General features: G+C 49.7%; 4 protein-coding genes and 2 long non-coding RNA genes across 17 annotated transcripts in view; 4 read left to right on the top strand and 2 right to left on the bottom strand.

The window, feature by feature from the left end:
- The window catches only part of LOC107314060 (uncharacterized), a 65,719-nt gene that overhangs the window by 17,586 nt on the left and 30,545 nt on the right, over positions 1 to 17,588 (bottom strand). For 3 of the 8 annotated variants that reach the window (XR_014946071.1, XR_014946077.1, XR_014946078.1), the window contains exon 1: positions 4,146 to 4,861. This is a non-coding gene — a long non-coding RNA (uncharacterized LOC107314060). Of the gene's footprint in view, positions 1 to 4,145; positions 4,862 to 8,615; positions 9,248 to 17,588 lie in introns of those variants that run through there. The other 5 variants (XR_014946076.1, XR_014946075.1, XR_014946073.1 and 2 more) reach the window with 5 other exon arrangements.
- LOC146761170 (T-cell surface glycoprotein CD8 alpha chain-like) lies at positions 137 to 3,654 on the top strand. 2 transcript variants are annotated; one of them, XM_085547552.1, is made up of 6 exons: positions 137 to 205; positions 783 to 1,148; positions 1,706 to 1,786; positions 2,179 to 2,262; positions 2,420 to 2,539; positions 3,387 to 3,654. In XM_085547552.1, exons 1-6 carry the CDS (start codon positions 160 to 162, stop codon positions 3,401 to 3,403), a joined length of 714 nt encoding a protein of 237 aa, XP_085403678.1. In that variant the 5' UTR covers positions 137 to 159; the 3' UTR covers positions 3,404 to 3,654. The 2 variants fall into 2 exon arrangements, with proteins under 2 accessions (XP_085403678.1, XP_085403677.1); XM_085547551.1 differs by lacking the exon at positions 3,387 to 3,654 and having other exon boundaries at positions 2,420 to 2,985.
- LOC107313872 (T-cell surface glycoprotein CD8 alpha chain-like) lies at positions 5,141 to 7,854 on the top strand. Of its 3 annotated transcripts, XM_085547532.1 has the most exons (5): positions 5,141 to 5,209; positions 5,788 to 6,153; positions 6,736 to 6,828; positions 6,986 to 7,105; positions 7,550 to 7,854. In XM_085547532.1, exons 1-5 carry the CDS (start codon positions 5,164 to 5,166, stop codon positions 7,564 to 7,566), a joined length of 642 nt encoding a protein of 213 aa, XP_085403658.1. In that variant the 5' UTR covers positions 5,141 to 5,163; the 3' UTR covers positions 7,567 to 7,854. The 3 variants fall into 3 exon arrangements, 2 of the variants coding, with proteins under 2 accessions (XP_085403658.1, XP_085403657.1); XR_014946061.1 differs by lacking the exon at positions 7,550 to 7,854 and adding an exon at positions 7,435 to 7,461 and having other exon boundaries at positions 6,736 to 7,105; XM_085547531.1 differs by lacking the exon at positions 5,141 to 5,209 and having other exon boundaries at positions 5,234 to 6,153; positions 7,435 to 7,854.
- Positions 9,310 to 12,263, top strand: LOC107314071 (T-cell surface glycoprotein CD8 alpha chain-like). The gene is made up of 5 exons (XM_085547556.1): positions 9,310 to 9,403; positions 9,782 to 10,150; positions 10,746 to 10,844; positions 11,000 to 11,119; positions 11,967 to 12,263. The coding sequence occupies exons 1-5, from the start codon at positions 9,358 to 9,360 to the stop codon at positions 11,981 to 11,983; spliced, it is 651 nt and encodes a 216-aa protein (XP_085403682.1). The 5' UTR covers positions 9,310 to 9,357; the 3' UTR covers positions 11,984 to 12,263.
- Positions 11,858 to 17,212, bottom strand: LOC116653328 (uncharacterized). The gene is made up of 2 exons (XR_014946082.1): positions 17,028 to 17,212; positions 11,858 to 13,121 (listed from the first exon to the last, which is right to left on the bottom strand). It is a non-coding gene; the product is annotated as an uncharacterized LOC116653328 (long non-coding RNA).
- LOC107307678 (uncharacterized) lies at positions 14,081 to 16,576 on the top strand. 2 transcript variants are annotated; one of them, XM_085547529.1, is made up of 4 exons: positions 14,081 to 14,768; positions 15,319 to 15,411; positions 15,569 to 15,685; positions 16,289 to 16,576. In XM_085547529.1, exons 1-4 carry the CDS (start codon positions 14,135 to 14,137, stop codon positions 16,303 to 16,305), a joined length of 861 nt encoding a protein of 286 aa, XP_085403655.1. In that variant the 5' UTR covers positions 14,081 to 14,134; the 3' UTR covers positions 16,306 to 16,576. The 2 variants fall into 2 exon arrangements, with proteins under 2 accessions (XP_085403655.1, XP_085403654.1); XM_085547528.1 differs by lacking the exon at positions 16,289 to 16,576 and having other exon boundaries at positions 15,569 to 16,254.

Raw genomic sequence — 17,588 nt, 5'->3', positions numbered from 1 at the left:
GCTGCAGAAATCGTTTCTCACTGTTCCACCACAGAGGCCGAACACAGACTGCAAACAGAAGAGGGTCCTGATGACATCACATCCTCTCCTATAAGTTACGCTGCCTCCAAAGTTCAGTGACAAAGATCAGCCGCGCTGTGCTGCACCGCCCTGAGGACGATGGCCGGGTCTCCTGCACTGCTCCTCCTGCTCAGCCTGGGGCTCTGTGAGTATGGAAGCGGGTTTATGGGGCACCTGTACTGGGAGGAAGGAGGACAGTGGGGGAAGGCATTCCACCTGCACCACGGCCAAGAACATGGGCAAAAGGGACCACAGGGAAAGAAGAGGCAAACCCAAAGGATGGAATTCAGGGCTGCTCAGGGACTGCGCAGGGAAGCGGGAGCGGTGGGACTGCAGCGCGATACGCAGCAGGAACAGAGCCTGTTCAGACTGGTGTTGCTGGAGGGGATGGAGAAGGGGAGAGAGGGGGCACAGGGCAGTTGTTAGTGGGGAACCACCTGGCAAAGAAGCTGGGAAATGGCAGCAGCCCACACAAGGCAGCTGAAGGGCTGCTCTCAAGGCCAGCATCCATCTCCAGAGCCCGGCGCTCCCAACGCTCAGTCCCCAGGGACTCCAGCACAGCACACAAGCGTGCTGGACACTGATCCCTCCCTCTGCATTCCCCTCACAACCCAACTGCCTGCCTGCCACGCACCGCACCAGCAGGGAAGAGCCCTGCACAAAGGCCCCGGGAGCTCTTCCTGAGCAGCACCTGAGGGGACATGGCCGACTTCTGCCCACAGGCTGCACCGGCGCCCAGCGACAGAGGGATGCAGTGGTGGTCAGTTTCAACAGGAATATGAAGCACCCCCAGCAGGGACAGCGGCTGGAGCTGGAGTGCCGCACAACCAGAACCACATGGGGAGCCTTTTGGGTCCGCATGGACAACAGTGGGAACCTTCACTTCATTGTCTCCAGTAATTCTCCGTACAACACAGTTTTTCATGAGCATATGAGAATATCTCTGCGCTATGAGGTATCATGGAGAGGTAGCTCCCCTTGGCTGGTGGTGAAGTCCTTCACGGCACAGGACCAGGGGATCTATTTCTGCATCACCAACGTCAACCAGGTGCTGCACTTCAGCTCTGGACAACCCGCCTTCTTCCCAGGTCAGCAGCAGCTTCACCCACCTCACTTACACCCAGCTCTCCTGCCCGTGCCTTCTCAACCTGGCCCATTGCCCACACTCCCCATGGCTCTGCTTCTTTGCCCAAGCCATCTCATCACACAGGCACTGCTCCTCCTCATACAGGCTCCCTGCCCAACAGCTCCACTCATGGTACCAGCCCTGCCCAAACACAGAGGTGATTGCACAGCCCAGCGGCACCTCTGAGGGATGAGAGTTACAAAGGCCACAGTCACCACCTCCTTCCTCACCTCACCTGGCCCTCTCAGTCCCAACACTCTCCATATACTTACAGCACCTCAAAAACATCCATGTCTCTCATGGCATATTTTATAAGAGACTTAACAAAGATGTCACACACTAAGGTTGCTGATAAGAAATTAGATGCCTGGATACTTCTGTTTCCAGGGCTGGGCAGCATTCAAACAGACCCCGCAGTAGTTTTTCCTATGCTGGCCATGTCCTGGCACAGATAGGAGGAAGCTCTTCAGCTGTACCTTGCTGAGTTTGCTTATTTCTTCTTTCCAATCACAACAACAGCAGCACTCACCAAACCCGTGTCCACCACCCAGTGCAGTCAGGTCACCAAGAAAGACATCTCCTGGCAAAGCCCGGATCCAGGTAATAATCTGCAGTGGGGCAGACACTCAGCCACAAACCATTGCTTGCAACAGCATGAACTAAAAGCTGTGCTGACTGCAGGCATTTGGGGATGTAAGGACAAGAGAAAGCCTTAATCTTTCTCAGAGTAGCAACTGAGGGCATGAAACCACCTAAAGAGCTCAGAAATTCTGAGGGTGCTGGGAAGAAACTCAGCCCACAGCGCTCAGATTTCATGGCAGAGCAGCTCAGCAATTCAAGCAGACCTCAGAGAGTCATAGCATCACAAAGTAGGCGCTACAGGGTCCCTCCAGACCTGGCCATTATGTTCATCTTTGTCCTGGAAGGAGGGGGAGAAGGCTGTTTTATTGTATTTCACTGTATTCGTCCATTTTTCCATCCACTCAAAACAGTAGCAGAACACAGCACACCCACTGCCACAACCCAGAGCAGCCCGGTCAACAAGAAGAACAGCTCACAACATGGTCTGGATGCAGGTAACCCAGCTGTGGGGAGGCAGGGGCTCTGCCAGCAGTGCTGCTTTGATCAGAAGAGCCCAAATTCAAGTCTCTGCTGACTACACGCATTTCAGGATGCAGGCAGATGTCTGCAACTGGGCCTTTCCCCTTTCCTCTCTCTCCTTTCTTCCTGCAGGAACAAGCAATGAGAACACACCACGTTTCTGCCATGATACAGTCATATGGGTTAACCTGGCTGGCACCTGCCTCCTCCTGCTCCTCACTGCAATCACCATCAACATCACACACTGCCAAAGTAAGTCGCACCCTGACACCCTGCAGAGCTTCCTGGAGCCTCACACCACAGAGCACAGCCCGCTCCTCCAGGGAATGGGCTCCGTGCTGATTGCCCTCATGCAGCCATTGGCAGGACACAGGGAATGCTGAGGGACCGCTCCTAAAACACTTCTCCAGATTTCCGTCATCAGTATCTTTAGATTCAGAAACCTTCATCACATTTTACACTTACAGATAAGAAGTTATAAAAACAAATTATTAGAATTACATAGAAAAATTGTAAACGGACAAGAAATTATGAAATGTGTTGGCGATGCCATCCTGATGTCATCCTATTGGTGTTTAAATTGCCAGATTCCAAAATATAACTCAGCCATTTAATACAGTTGATTCACGCTGATCAATATTACCAGTGAAGATGCATTAGCTGCATTAATTTCTGCAGCAGACAGCACTAATGGTGAAGGGGAGATTGTTACACAGCATCTGCATTTACTGCAAAAATTTCTTACTCAACATTGTAATTCACTGAAAGAAATCCACAGTACTGACAGGAAAACAAAATGGGGGGAATCATGGAGGGAGATTGATCCTGATGGTCTCTAAATCAGCTTACAGCCAACACAGGGCCTCTAATAGATTCAGCCTTAAGGCAGAAATCAGTATTCTTCTACACTGTTGTCAAACCTCAATTTCAAATGCAGGATTGCAATTTAAGAGTAAATTCAGAAATCTTCATTGATATTTTTAGTTCTTCCTTGCTAAAGTGGTCAGGTCTTCCCACACCAACAGCAGGAAGCATCAGCAGTGCTGAAATCAACACAGCCACGCGTCACTCGCGCTCACCACAAGCCCATCCCTTGCAGGACGGAGCTCACCGTAAGCAAGCAGTGCTGCGTGGCTGCTCAGCAGAAGGCACACAGGCGTCATCCTCAAGCACCGCCCTGATCCCATCAGCAACACACACAGCTGCCCTGATGGAGCGCGGCCATTTGGATGACCCTTCTATGCCTACACATCAGCCTCACCCAAAACTCACCTCTCATACCCCAACCTACCTCTCACTTCCAAGGTATTCCCTCTTAGAAGCTACTAATTCTTAATGCTCTCAGGTTTTTTTTTCTTAGCTTTCATTCACAGTTCTCAAATAAAAGAATATTTCAAATAAAAGAAATTGACTCCAGCTATATTCAAATATATCTCTCTATCTGACCAGGGATCCATGGTGGGAAATCCCTCCCACTTTTCCAACTGAAATCCCCACAGGAAGCACCAACATCGCTCATCTCAAACTCACGTCCTCCTGAGCCCTGTTCCAAGTCCTGTCAGACTCTCCCTTCCCTCCAGGACTTTGTCTACATTCTCCTCAGCCATATCTCATTGATTATTGTTTAACAGAAATAAACTAAATACAGACCAATTTCAGCACAGCCTCTACATATACTAAACAGTGATGCCTTTGTTTTTAAAGGTAGGAAGAACTTCCAAACCTGAGAGCTCATCTCTCTTTCCCAACTCTCTTAGTCGCACCATCAGTGCTGCTGATGGCCGCTGCTCAGCAGGTGAGGACTCACCATGACCTTGTGTAAATGCATCTCAAACATCACAGTTTAACTTTGGCCGACCTTAGTTACCCCATTCCAGAAAGTTTCACAGTGGCTTTCCTTACTCACCAGAATGCTCTGAGGCACAATCAAATGAGCCCAGCAATAGCCAGTTTTGGCCCATTTTCTCACAAGACAGCACTTGCACCACACAGCATTTCCTGGTTTCTGGCATCCAGGAACGGGGGGCACATTTGCAAAGCAGGAATACAGCAACACATCACAAATAACAGCAGAGCCAGGAAATAACAACAGAAGACACAAATAACACCAGCACAGGGAAACGGCCGCTACTATAAGTGCAAAGCTGCAGGAAGCCCAGCACTTACCAACGTGTGAGTGGTCACCTGGAGGCAGCAGCAAGGGCCCTCAGTGCTGAGGCATAGCAGGGTGTTTTTTGGCAGGCCGGAAGTCCCTGTGGTTGTAGAGCAAGAACACAACAATTTATATTAAGAAAAGAATTACCGTGTGTGAGTGTGGGACATGGGGCTGCAGTGATGGCTGCCACATCACAGACCTCCTGCCCTGCACACACCACCTTCTGCACAGAAACCATAAAGAGAACAGCTGAGGTGAAGCACACAGCTAAATGTCAGCAATGCATGGACACAGAAATGAGAAGTGTGCGTGGATCAATTTGAAAATAGAAGAAAACATCATAAAATCTGCTGCATAAAACATAACATGCAGCCTATGAGAATGGAACAGGTCTTATCCTTGTTATTGACAGGGTGGATATGATGAGTGTGACCCAAATGGCTGAGAGACAGCAGATTGTGTCAGTCTGAATTTCAACACAAGACAATGCAGCAAAATCCCTGAGGTAACATTAACAACAAAGCTATCACGATAAACCCAAGTCCTGGATCACAGATGAAGAGCTGCAGAAATCATTTCTCACTGTTCCACCACAGAGGCTGAACACGGACTGCACACAGAAGAGGGTCCTGATGACATCACATCCTCTCCTATAAGTTACGCTGCCTCCAAAGTTCAGTGACAAAGATCAGCCGCGCTGCGCTGCACCGCCCCGAGGACAATGGCCGGGTCTCCTGCACTGCTCCTCCTGCTCAGCCTGGGGCTCTGTGAGTATGGAAGCGGGTTTACGGGGCACCTGTGCTGGGAGGAAGGAGGACACTGGGGGAAGGCATTCCACCTGCACCACGGCCAAGAACACGGGCAAAAGGGACCACAGGGAAAGCAGGGGCAAACCCAAAGGATGGAATTCAGGGCTGCTCAGGGACTGCGCAGGGAAGCAGGAGCGGTGGGACTGCAGCGCCATATGCAACAGGAACAGAGTCTGTTCAGACTGGTGTTGCTGGAGGGGATGGGGAAGGGGAGTGAGGTGGCATGGGGCAGTTGTTAGTGGGGATTCACCTGGCAAAGAAGCTGGGAAATGGCAGCAGCCCACACAAGGCAGCTGAAGGGCTGCTCTCAAGGCCAGCATCCATCTCCAGAGCCCATTGCTCCAAACGCTCAGTCCCCAGGGACTCCAGCACAGCACACAAGTGTGCTGGACACCGATCCCTCCCTCCGCATTCACCCTCACAGCCCACCTGCCTGCCTGCCACGCACTGCTCCAGCAGGGAAGAGCTCTGCCCAAAGGCCCTGGGAGCTCTTCCTGAGCAGCACCTGAGGGGACATGGCCGACTTCTGCCCACAGGCTGCACCGGCGCCCAGCAACAGAGGGATGCAGTGGTGGTCAGTTTCAACAGGAATATGAAGCACCCCCCGCAGGGACAGCGGCTGGAGCTGGAGTGCCAGATATCCAGAATCACTTGGGGAGCATCTTGGTTCCGCCTGGACAAGGATGGGAAACTTTACTTCATTGTCTCCAGTAATTCTCCACAAAACACAATCATTCATGAGGATAAGAGAGTATCTCAGCACTTCGAGGTATCATGGAGAGATGGCTCTCCTTGGCTGGTGGTGAAGTCCTTCACGGCACAGGACCAGGGGATCTATTTCTGTATCAGCTTCATCAACCAGGTGCTGCAATTCAGCTTGGGACAACCCGCCTTCTTCCCAGGTCAGCAACAGCTTCACCCACCTCGTTTACACCCAGCTCCCCTGCCCGTGCCTTCTCAACCCAGCCCATCGCCCACACTCCCCATGGCCCTGCTTCTTTGCCCAAGCCGTCTCATCACACAGGCACTGCTCTTCCTCATACAGGCTCCCTGCCCAGCAGCTTCATTCACGGTACCGGCCCTGCCTAAACACAGAGGTGGTCACACAGCCCAGCAGTGACCATCCCATCCCACCAGCAGCTCTGAGTGGTGGCTACAACCACCACCTCCTTCCTCACCTGACCTGCCCTCTAAGTCCCAACAGCCTGCACATACTTAAAGCAAATCAAAAATAAACTCAAACAGCCCCATGACTCTCAGGGCATTTTTTACAAAAGAGGTAACAAAGAGCTCACACAAACAGAGAGGGTGGATAAGAAATTAGGATCCCAAGTCACTCAGTTCCAGGGATGGGCAGCATGTGAAAAAATCACTGTTCCAAGGAGATCCTATGAAAGTGCTTTCTCTGCCGGTCATTTCATGGCACAAACAGGAGGAAGCTCTTCTGCCATATCTCACTGTATGCACTTATTTCTTCTTTCCAGTCGAAACAACAGCAGCAACCACCACAACCACCGCCACCACCCAGAGCAGCCCGGTAACCAAGAAGAACAGCACACAACAGGGCTCGGATGCAGGTAACCCAGATGTGGGGAGGCAGGGGCTCTGCCAGCAGTGCTACTTTGATCAGAAGAGCCCAAATTCAAGTCTCTGCTGACTACAGACATTTCAGGATGCAGGCAGATGTCTGCAACTGGGACTTTCCCCTTTCTTCTCTCTCCTTTCTTCCTGCAGGAACAAGCAATGAGAACACACCACATCTTTGCCATGATACAGTCATATGGGTTAACCTGGCTGGCACCTGCCTCCTCCTGCTCCTCACTGCCATCACCATCAACATTGTACACTGCCGAAGTAAGTTGCACTCTGACACCCTGCAGAGCTTCCTGGAGCCTCACACCACAGAGCACAGCCCCCTCCTCCAGGGAATGGGCTCTGGCTCAACATTGTAATTCACTGAAAGCAATCCACAGTACTGACAGGGAAACTAAATGGGGGGGGGGAATCATGGAGGGAGATCGATCCTGATGGGCACTTAGTCAGCTTACAGCCCACACGTATCCTTTAACAGATGCTGCCTTAAACCAGAAATCCGTATTCTTCTACACTGTTATGAAACCTCAATTTCAAATGCAAGATTGCGATTTAAAAGTAAATTCAGAAATCTTCATTGATATTTTTAGTTCCTCCTTGCTAAAGTGGACAGATCTTCCAATACCAACAGCAGGAATCATCAGCAGTGCTGAAATCAACACAGCCACGCGTCACGCGCGCTCACCACAAGCCCATCCCTTGCAGGACCGAGCTCACCGTAAGCAAGCAGTGCTGCGTGGCTGCTCAGCAGAAGGCACACAGGCGTCCTCCTCAAGCACCGCCCTGATCCCATCAGCAACACACACAGCTGCCCTGATGGAGCGCGGCCATTTGGATGACCCTTCTATGCCTACACATCAATCTCTCCCATAACTCACCTCTCATACCCCAAACTACCTCTCACTTCCAAGGTATTCCCTGTTAAAAGCTTCTAATTCTTAATGCTCTCAGTTTTTTTCTTAGCTTTCATTCACAGTTCTCAAATAAAAGAATATTTCAAGTAAAAGAAATCGACTCCAGCTATATTCAAATATATCTCTCTATCTGACCAGGGGTCCATGGTGGCAAATCCTTCCCACTTTTCCAACTGAAATCCCCACAGGAAGCACCAAGATCACTCATCTCAAACTCACACATCCTCCTGAGCCCTGTTCCAAATCCTGTCAGACTCTCCCTTCCCTCCAGGACTTTGTCTACATTCTCCACAGCCATATTTCATTCATTATTGTTTAAAAGAAAAAAAAAAAAATACAGACCAATTTCAGCACAGGCTCTACATATACTAAACAGTGATGCCTCTGTTTTTAAAGGCAGGAAGAACTTCCAAACCTGAGAGCTCATCTCTCTTTCACAACACTCTCTGTCGCACCATCTGTGATGCTCATGGCCACTGCTCAGCAGGTGAGGACTCACCATGACCTTGTGTAAATGCATCTCAAACATAACAGTTTAAACTTGGCCGACCTTAGTTACCCCATTCCAGAAGGCTTCCCAGTGGTTTCCTTACTCAACAAAATGCTCTGAGGCCCAATCAAACGAGCCCAGCAATAGCCAGTTTTGGCACATTTTCTCACAAGACAGAACTTGCACCACACAGCATTTCCTGGTTTCTGGCATCCAGGAATAGGGGGCACATTTGCAAAACAGGAATACAGCAACACATCACAAATAACAGCAGAGCCAGGAAATAACAACTGAAGACACAAATAACAACAGCCCAGATAAACTGCCGCTACTGCATGTGCAAAGCTGCAGGAAGCCCAGCACTTACCAACGTGTGAGTGGTCACCTGGAGGCAGCAGCAAGGGCCCTCAGTGCTGAGGCATAGCAGGGTGTTTTTTGGCAGGGCGGAAGTCCCTGTGGTTGTAGAACAAAACCACAACAATTTATATTAAGAAAAGAACTATTGTGTGTGAGTGTGGGACATGGGGCTGCAGCAATGGCTGCCACATCACAGACCTCCTGCCCTGCAGACACCAACTTCTGCAAAGAAAGGTTAAAGAGAATAGCTGAGCTGAAGCACCCAGATACATGTCAGCAATGCTTGGACACAGAGATGAGAAGTGTATGTGGATCAATCTGAAAATAGAAGAAAACATAATAAAATCTCCTGCATAAAACATAACATGCAACCTAAGACAATGGAACAGGTCTTATCCTTGTCATCAACAAAGGTGGACACGAAGAGAGTGCCCCAAATAGCTGAGATACAGCAGGTTGTAGAGACTTATTTGATTTCCAGCAGGACCACTGTCAGTCTGAATCTCAACTGAAGACACTGCAGCAAAATCCCTGAGGCAACATTAAAAGCAACATTATCACGATAAACCCAAGTCCTGGATCACAGATGAAGAGCTGCAGAAATAATTTCTCACTGTTCCACCACAGAGGCTGAACACAGACTGCACACAGAAGAGGGTCCTGATGACATCACATCCTCTCCTATAAGTTACGCTGCCTCCAAAGTTCAGTGACAAAGATCAGCCGCGCTGCGCTGCACCGCCCCGAGGACGATGGCCGGGTCTCCTGCACTGCTCCTCCTGCTCAGCCTGGGGCTCTGTGAGTATGGAAGCGGGCTTACGGGGCACCTGTGCTGGGAGGAAGGAGGACACTGGTGGAAGGCATTCCCCCTGCACCACGGCCAAGAACATGGGCAAAAGGGACCACAGGGAAAGAAGGGGCAAACCCAAAGGATGGAACTCAGGGCTGCTCAGGGACTGCACAGGGAAGCGGGAGCGGTGGGACTGCAGCGCGATATGCAGCAGGAATAGACCCAGGTCAGACAGGTGTTGCTGGAGGCCATCCCTCCACATTCACCCTCACAGCCCACATGCCTGCCTGCCACACACCGCACCAGCAGGGAAGAGCCCTGCCCAAAGGACCTGGGAGCTCTTCCTGAGCAGCACCTGAGGGGACATGGCCGACTTCTGCCCACAGGCAGCACCGGTGCCCAGCGACAGAGGAACACGATGGTGGCCAGGTTCCATGAGTGGAATATGAAGCACCCCCAGCAGGGACAGCGGCTGGAGCTGGAGTGTCTGCATTACGAGAAAAACAGACCCATCTTCTGGATCCACCTGGACAAGAGTGGGAACCTTCACTTCATTGTCTCCAGTACCAATTCATATTCCAACAGAATGCAAGAGGGTGAGAAAACATCTACAAACTTTGAAGAGTTCTGGAGAGGAAACTCCCCTCGGCTGGTGGTGAAGTCCTTCACGGCACGGGAACAGGGGATCTATTACTGCGTCAACTTCGTCAACCAGGAGCTGCACTTCAGCTCTGGACAACCTGCCTTCCTCCCAGGTCAGCAACAGCTTCACCCACCTCGCTTACACTCAGCTCCCCTGCCTGTGCCTTCTCAACCCGGCCCATCACCCACACTCCCCATGGCCCTGCTTCTTTCCCAAACCATCTCATCACACAGGCACTGCTCTTCCTCATACAGGTTCTCTGCCCAACAGCTCCATTCATGGTACCAGCCCTGCCCAAACACAGCAGTGGTTGCAAACCCCAGTTGCACCTCTCTATCCCATCAGCAGCTCTGAGGGATGAGAGTTACAAAGGACACAAAGATACCACCTCTTCACAAACTGCATCTGGCACATTAAGTCCCAGCAGCAATCATATGCTTACAGCATCTCAAAAAGACACTCAAAAACCCCCATGACTCTCAGGACATGTTTTATAACAGAGATAACAAAGAGCTCACACAAACTGAGGGGACAGATAACAAATTAGGAGCCCAAATCCCTCAGTTCCAGGGCTATACAGCATGTGAAAGCATCACTGTTCCAAGCAGATGCTATAAATGTTATTTCACTGCTGGTCGTGTTCTGACATAAATAGGAGGAAGCTCTTCTGTCATAGCTGTCTGTATGCACTTATTTCTTCTTTCCAGTAGAGAAAACAGCAGCAGGACAACACATCACACCCACTGCCACAACCCAGAGCAGCCCGGTCAACAAGAAGAACAGCACACAACAGGGCCCAGATGCAGGTAACCCAGATGTGGGGAGGCAGAGGCTCTGCCAGCAGTGCTACTTTGATGAGAAGAGCCCAAATTAAAGTCTGCTGAATACAGGCATTTCAGGATGCAGGCAGATGTCTGCAACTGGGCCTTTCCCTTTTCCTCTCTCTCCTTTCTTCCTGCAGGAACAAGCAATGAGAACACACCACGTTTCTGCCATGATACATTCATATGGGTTAACCTGGCTGGCACCTGCCTCCTCCTGCTCCTCACTGCCATCACCATCAACATCACACACTGCCAAAGTAAGTCGCACCCTGACACCCTGCAGAGCTTAATGGAGCCTCACACCACAGAGCACAGCCCGCTCCTCCAGGGAATGGGCTCCGTGCTGATTGCCCTCATGCAGCCATTGGCAGGACACAGGGAATGCTGAGGGACCGCTCCTAAAACACTTCTCCAGATTTCCGTCATCAGTATCTTTAGATTCAGAAACCTTCATCACATTTTACACTTACAGATAAGAAGTTATAAAAACAAATTATTAGAATTACATAGAAAAACTGTAAACAGACAAGAAATTATGAAATGTGTTGACGATGCCATCTTGATGTCATCCTATTGGTGTTTAAATTGCCAGATTCCAAAATATAACTCAGCCATTTAATACAGTTGATTCACGCTGATCAATATTACCAGTGAAGATGCATTAGCTGCATTAATTTCTGCAGCAGACAGCACTAATGGTGAAGGGGAGATTGTTACACAGCATCTGCATTAACTGCAAAAATTTCTTACTCAACATTGTAATTCACTGAAAGCAATCCACAGTACTGACAGGGAAACTAAATGGGGAGAATCATGGAGGGAGATCGATCCTGATGGTCTCTAAATCAGCTTACAGCCAACACAGAGCCTTTAATAGATTCAGCAATAAGGCAGAAATCAGTATTCTTCTACACTGTTGTCAAACCTCAATTTCAAATGCAGGATTGCAATTTAAGAGTAAATTCAGAAATCTTCATTGATATTTTTAGTTCCTCTTTGCTAAAGTGGTCAGGTCTTCCCACACCAACAACAGGAAGCATCAGCAGTGCTGAAATCAACACAGCCACGTGTCACACACGCTCACCACAAGCCCATCCCTTGCAGGACCGAGCTCACCGTAAGCAAGCAGTGCTGCGTGGCTGCTCAGCAGAAGGCACACAGGCGTCATCCTCAAGCACCGCCCTGATCCCATCAGCAACACACACAGCTGCCCTGATGGAGCGCTGCCATTTGGATGACCCTTCTTTGCCTACACATCAATCTCACCCATAACTCACCTCTCATACCCCAAACTACCTCTCACTTCCAAGGTATTCCATGTTAAAAGCTTCTAATTCTTAATGCTCTCAGGTTTTTTTTTCTTAGCTTTCATTCACAGTTCTCAAATAAAAGAATATTTCAAGTAAAAGAAATCGACTCCAGCTATATTCAAATATATCTCTCTATCTGACCAGGGGTCCATGGTGGCAAATCCTTCCCACTTTTCCAACTGAAATCCCCACAGCAAGCACCAAGATCACTCATCTCAAACTCACACATCCTCCTGAGCCCTGTTCCAAATCCTGTCAGACTCTCCCTTCCCTCCAGGACTTTGTCTACATTCTCCACAGCCATATTTCATTCATTATTGTTTAAAAGAAAAAAAAAAAAATACAGACCAATTTCAGCACAGGCTCTACATATACTAAACAGTGATGCCTCTGTTTTTAAAGGCAGGAAGAACTTCCAAACCTGAGAGCTCATCTCTCTTTCCCAACTCTCTCAGTCGCACCATCAGTGCTGCTGATGGCCGCTGCTCAGCAGGTGAGGACTCACCATGACCTTGTGTAAATGCATCTCAAACATCACAGTTTAACCTTGGCCGACCTTAGTTACCCCATTCCAGAAGGCTTCACAGTGGCTTTCCTTACTCAACAAAATGCACTGAGGCCCAATCAAATGAGCCCAGCAATAGCCAGTTTTGGCCCATTTTCTCACAAGACAGAACTTGCACCACACAGCATTTCCTGGTTTCCGGCATCCAGGAACAGGGGCACATTTGCAAAACAGGAATACAGCAACACATCACAAATAACAGCAGAGCCAGGAAATAACAACTGAAGACACAAATAACACCAGCACAGGGAAACTGTCACTACTGCATGTGCAAAGCTGCAGGAAGCCCAGCACTTACCAACGTATGAGTGGTCACCTGGAGGCAGCAGCAAGGGCCCTCAGTGCCGAGGCATAGCAGGGTGTTTTTTGGCAGGCCGGAAGTCCCTGTGGTTGTAGAACAAAACCACAACAATTTATATTAAGGAAATAATTACCGTGTGTAAGTGAGGGACATGGGGCTGCAGCAATGGCGGCCACATCACAGACCTCCTGCCCTGCACACACCACCTTCTGCAAAGAAAGGTTCAAGAGAACAGCTGAGCTGAAGAACTCAGCTACATGTCAGCAATGCTTGGACACAGAGATGAGAAGTGAGCATGGATCAATCTGAAAATAGAAGAAAACATCATAAAATCTGCTGCATAAAACATAACATGCAGCCTAAGACAATGGAACAGGTCTTATCCTTGTTATCAACAAAGGTGGACATGATGAGAGTGCCTCAAAAGGCTGAGAGACAGAAGGTTGTAGAGACTTATTTGATTTCAAGCAGGACCACTGTCAGTCTGAATCTCAACTAAAGACACTGCAGCATAATCCCTGAGGTAACATCAAAAGCAACGCTATCACGACACACCCAAGTCCTGGATCACAGATGAAGAGCTTCAAAAATCGTTTCACACTGTTCCACCACAGAGGCTGAACACAGACTGCACACAGAAGAGGGTCCTGATGACATCACATCCTCTCCTATAAGTTACGCTGCCTCCAAAGTTCAGTGACAAAGATCAGCCGCGCTGCGCTGCACCGCCCCGAGGACGATGGCCGGGTCTCCTGCACTGCTCCTCCTGCTCAGCCTGGGGCTCTGTGAGTATGGAAGCGGGCTTACGGGGCACCTGTGCTGGGAGGAAGGAGGACACTGCAGGAAGGCATTCCCCCTGCACCACGGCCAAGAACATGGGCAAAAGGGACCATGGGGAAAGAAGGGGCAAACCCAAAGGATGGAATTCAGGGCTGCTCAGGGACTGCGCAGGGAAGCGGGAGCGGTGGGACTGCAGCGCGATATGCAGCAGGAACAGAGCCTGTTCAGACTGGTGTTGCTGGAGGGGATGGAGAAGGGGAGAGAGGGGGCATGGGGCAGTTGTTAGTGGGGAACCACCTGGCAAAGAAGCTGGGAAATGGCAGCAGCCCACACAAGGCAGCTGAAGGGCTGCTCTCAAGGCCAGCATCCATCTCCAGAGCCCGGCACTCCCAACGCTCAGTCCCCAGGGACTCCAGCACAGCACCCAAGCGTGCTGGATGCTGGGGCCTTCCATCTGCATTCACATTCACAGCCCACCTGCCTGCCTGCCACACACCGCACCAGCAGGGAAGAGCCCTGCACAAAGGCCTCGGGAGCTCTTCCTGAGCAGCACCTGAGGGGACATGGCCGACTTCTGCCCACAGGCTGCACCGGTGCCCAGGGAGAGAACAACATGGTGGTCAGGTTCCTCAACAGGAATATGGAGCACCCCCAGCAGGGACAGCGGCTGGAGCTGGAGTGCCTGTATTACAACTATTATAAAGGTATCTTCTGGGTCCGCCTGGACAACAGTGGGAACCTTCACTTCATTCTCTCCAGTTATGGTTGGGATTTTACCACCTTCTATGCGAATCAGAGAACATCCCGGCGCTTTGAGGCATCATGGAGAAACAACACTTGCAGGCTGGTGGTGAAGTCTTTCCAGGCAGAGGATGAGGGGACCTATTTCTGCATCAAGTACATCAACCAGGTGCTGCACTTCAGCTCTGGACAACCCGCCTTCTTCCTAGGTCAGCAACAGCTTCACCCACCTCGCTTACACCCAGCTCCCCTGCCCGTGCCTTCTCAACCCGGCCCATCGCCCACACTCCCCATGGCCCTGCTTCTTTGCCCAAGCCGTCTCATCACACAGGCACTGCTCCTCCTCATACAGGCTCCCTGCCTAACAGCTCTATTCCTGGTACTGGCCCTGCCCAAACACAGAGGTGTTCGCACAGCACAGAAGCACTTCTCAATCCCATCAGCAGCTCTGAGGGATGAGAGTTACAAAGGCCACAGCCAGCACCTCCTTCTAACAGCATTTCATAAGGAATATCAAAATATCTCCTGAACCTTCTCACCATCTTTCCTAAGACTGATTACAGTGCTCTCATAAATTCCAAGAGTGCTTATATGAAATTTGGAACACAGTTTCTCTGTTTACCATGGCTTCGGGCTGCCTTAGAGCATCACAGTTAAAAGGGACTTGATGAAGTCCCCCCTATGTTGACTGTTTTCTGGTAGGGCTGGGAGGATGCACTTCTCTTGTCTCACAATATATCTGTTTATTTTTCCATCCAGGCAGAACAGCAGCAGCACCCAACACACCCACTGCCACCAACAAGAGCAGCCAGCTCACCAGCAAGGACAGCTATGGACACAGCCTGGATCCAGGTAAACCAGCTGCAGGGAGGCAGGGGCTCTACAAGCAGTGCTGCTTTGATTAAAAGTTGCCAAATTAATGCCTGTGCAGACTACAGACATATTGAGACACAGGGAGATGTCTGCAGCAGGGCCTTCCCTTTCCTCACAGTCTCCTTTCTACCTCCAGGCACAAGCAAGGAGAACACAATGAATTTCTGCTGTAAATTCCTCCTGTCTGTTAATGTAATTTGCACCTGCCTCCTGTTCCTCACTGCCATCACAATCACCATCACACACTGCCAAAGTAAGTCGCACCCTGACACCCTGCAGAGCTTCCTGGAGCCTCACACCACAGAGCACAGCCTGCTTCTGCAGGGGAATGGGCTCCCTGCTGATTGCCCTCATGCAGCCATTGCATGTCCAGGTCACAGAGAATGGAAAAGGAGAGCTCTCAAAAACCTTTTCCAAGTTTGCCTTATCCCTAGGTTCAGTTCCAGAAATATTTAATACATTCTCCACTGTCAGACAACAACTGAAAACACAAAAATTTCTACAAGGCTGCATTACCTCTACCATCCTGATTTCCAGAAATCAGGGTTGGAAGAAGCAGAACCAAAAGCACTGTGAAATAACAGGAGAAACGGGTCAGGATGGGACTTGCAAGTGTCCAAATGCCAACACTCATAACAGCAACTTGAGCTATAGCCAGTTTACCTCCTTAAATACAACATTCCGAGGCTGCTTTGCTAAAAGCACTGTGGCTACACCAAAAGGATGGCAAAAGGTTTCGGCACAATTTCATGTCTGAAATCCTTAATTTGCCACGAGAATACAGCCAATTTTCTACATGAACAAAGTAGACGGATGAACAAACCAAACAAATCTTACCCTCCACTGCCACTTGCAGGACCGAGCTCACCGTAAGCAAGCAGTGCTGCGTGGCTGCTCAGCAGAAGGCACACAGGCGTCCTCCTCAAGCACCGCCCTGATCCCATCAGCAACACACACAGCTGCCCTGATGGAGCGCGGCAATTTGGATGACCCTTCTATGCCTACCCATCAATCTCACCCAAAACTCACCTCTCATACCCCAAACTACCTCTCACTTCCAAGGTATTCCATAATGCTCTCAGGTGTTTTTTTCTTAGGTTTCATTCACAGTTCTCAAATAAAAGAATATTTCAAATAAAAGAAATCAACTCCAGCTATATTCAAATATATCTCTCTATCTGACCAGGGATCCGTGGTGGGAAATCCTTCCCACTTTTCCAACTGAAATCCCCACAGCAAGCACCAAGATCACTCATCTCAAACTCACGTCCTCCTGAGCCCTGTTCCAAGTCCTGTCAGACTCTCCCTTCCCTCCAGGACTTTGTCTACATTCTCCACAGCCATATCTCATCGATTATCGCTTAACAGAAATAAACTAAATACAGACCAATTTCAGCACAGCCTCTACATATACTAAACAGTGATGCCTCTGTTTTTAAAGGCAGGAAGAACTTCCAAACCTGAGAGCTCATCTCTCTTTCTCAACTCTATCAGTTTTACCATCAGTGCTGCTGATGGCCGCTGCTCAGCAGGTGAGGACTCACCATGACCTTGTATAAACGCATCTCAAACATCACAGTTTAACCTTGGCCGACCTTAGTTACCCCATTCCAGAAGGCTTCACAGTGGCTTTCCTTACTCATCAAAATGCTCTGAGGCCCAATCAAATGAGCCCAGCAATAGACAGTTTTGGCCCATTTTCTCACAAAAAAGCCCTTCCACCACACAGCATTTCCTGGTTTCTGGCATCCAGGAACGGGGGGCACATCTGCAAAACAGGAATACAGCAACACATCACAAATAACAGCAGAGCCAGGAAATAACAACTGAAGACCAGTTAATAACAAACACCAGCACAGGGAAACTGCCGCTACTATAAGTACAAAGCTGCAGGAAGCCCAGTACTTACCAACGTGTGAGTGGTCACCTGGAGGCAGCAGCAAGGGCCCTCAGTGCTGAGGCATAGCAGGGTGTTTTTTGGCAGGGCGGAAGTCCCTGTGGTTGTAGAACAAAACCACAACAATTTATATTAAGAAAAGAATTATTGTGTGTGGGACATGGGGCTGCAGCGATGGCTGCCACATCACAGACCTCCTGCCCTGCACACACCACCTTCTGCAAAGAAAGGTTAAAGAGAACAGCTGAGCTGAAGCACT

Source organism: Coturnix japonica, chromosome 4 (genome assembly GCF_054131305.1).
Source record: "Coturnix japonica strain WE chromosome 4, WE-NBRP24, whole genome shotgun sequence".
In the NCBI taxonomy this organism is placed as follows: domain Eukaryota; kingdom Metazoa; phylum Chordata; class Aves; order Galliformes; family Phasianidae; genus Coturnix; species Coturnix japonica.
This window is presented reverse-complemented; position numbering and strand designations above follow the sequence as displayed.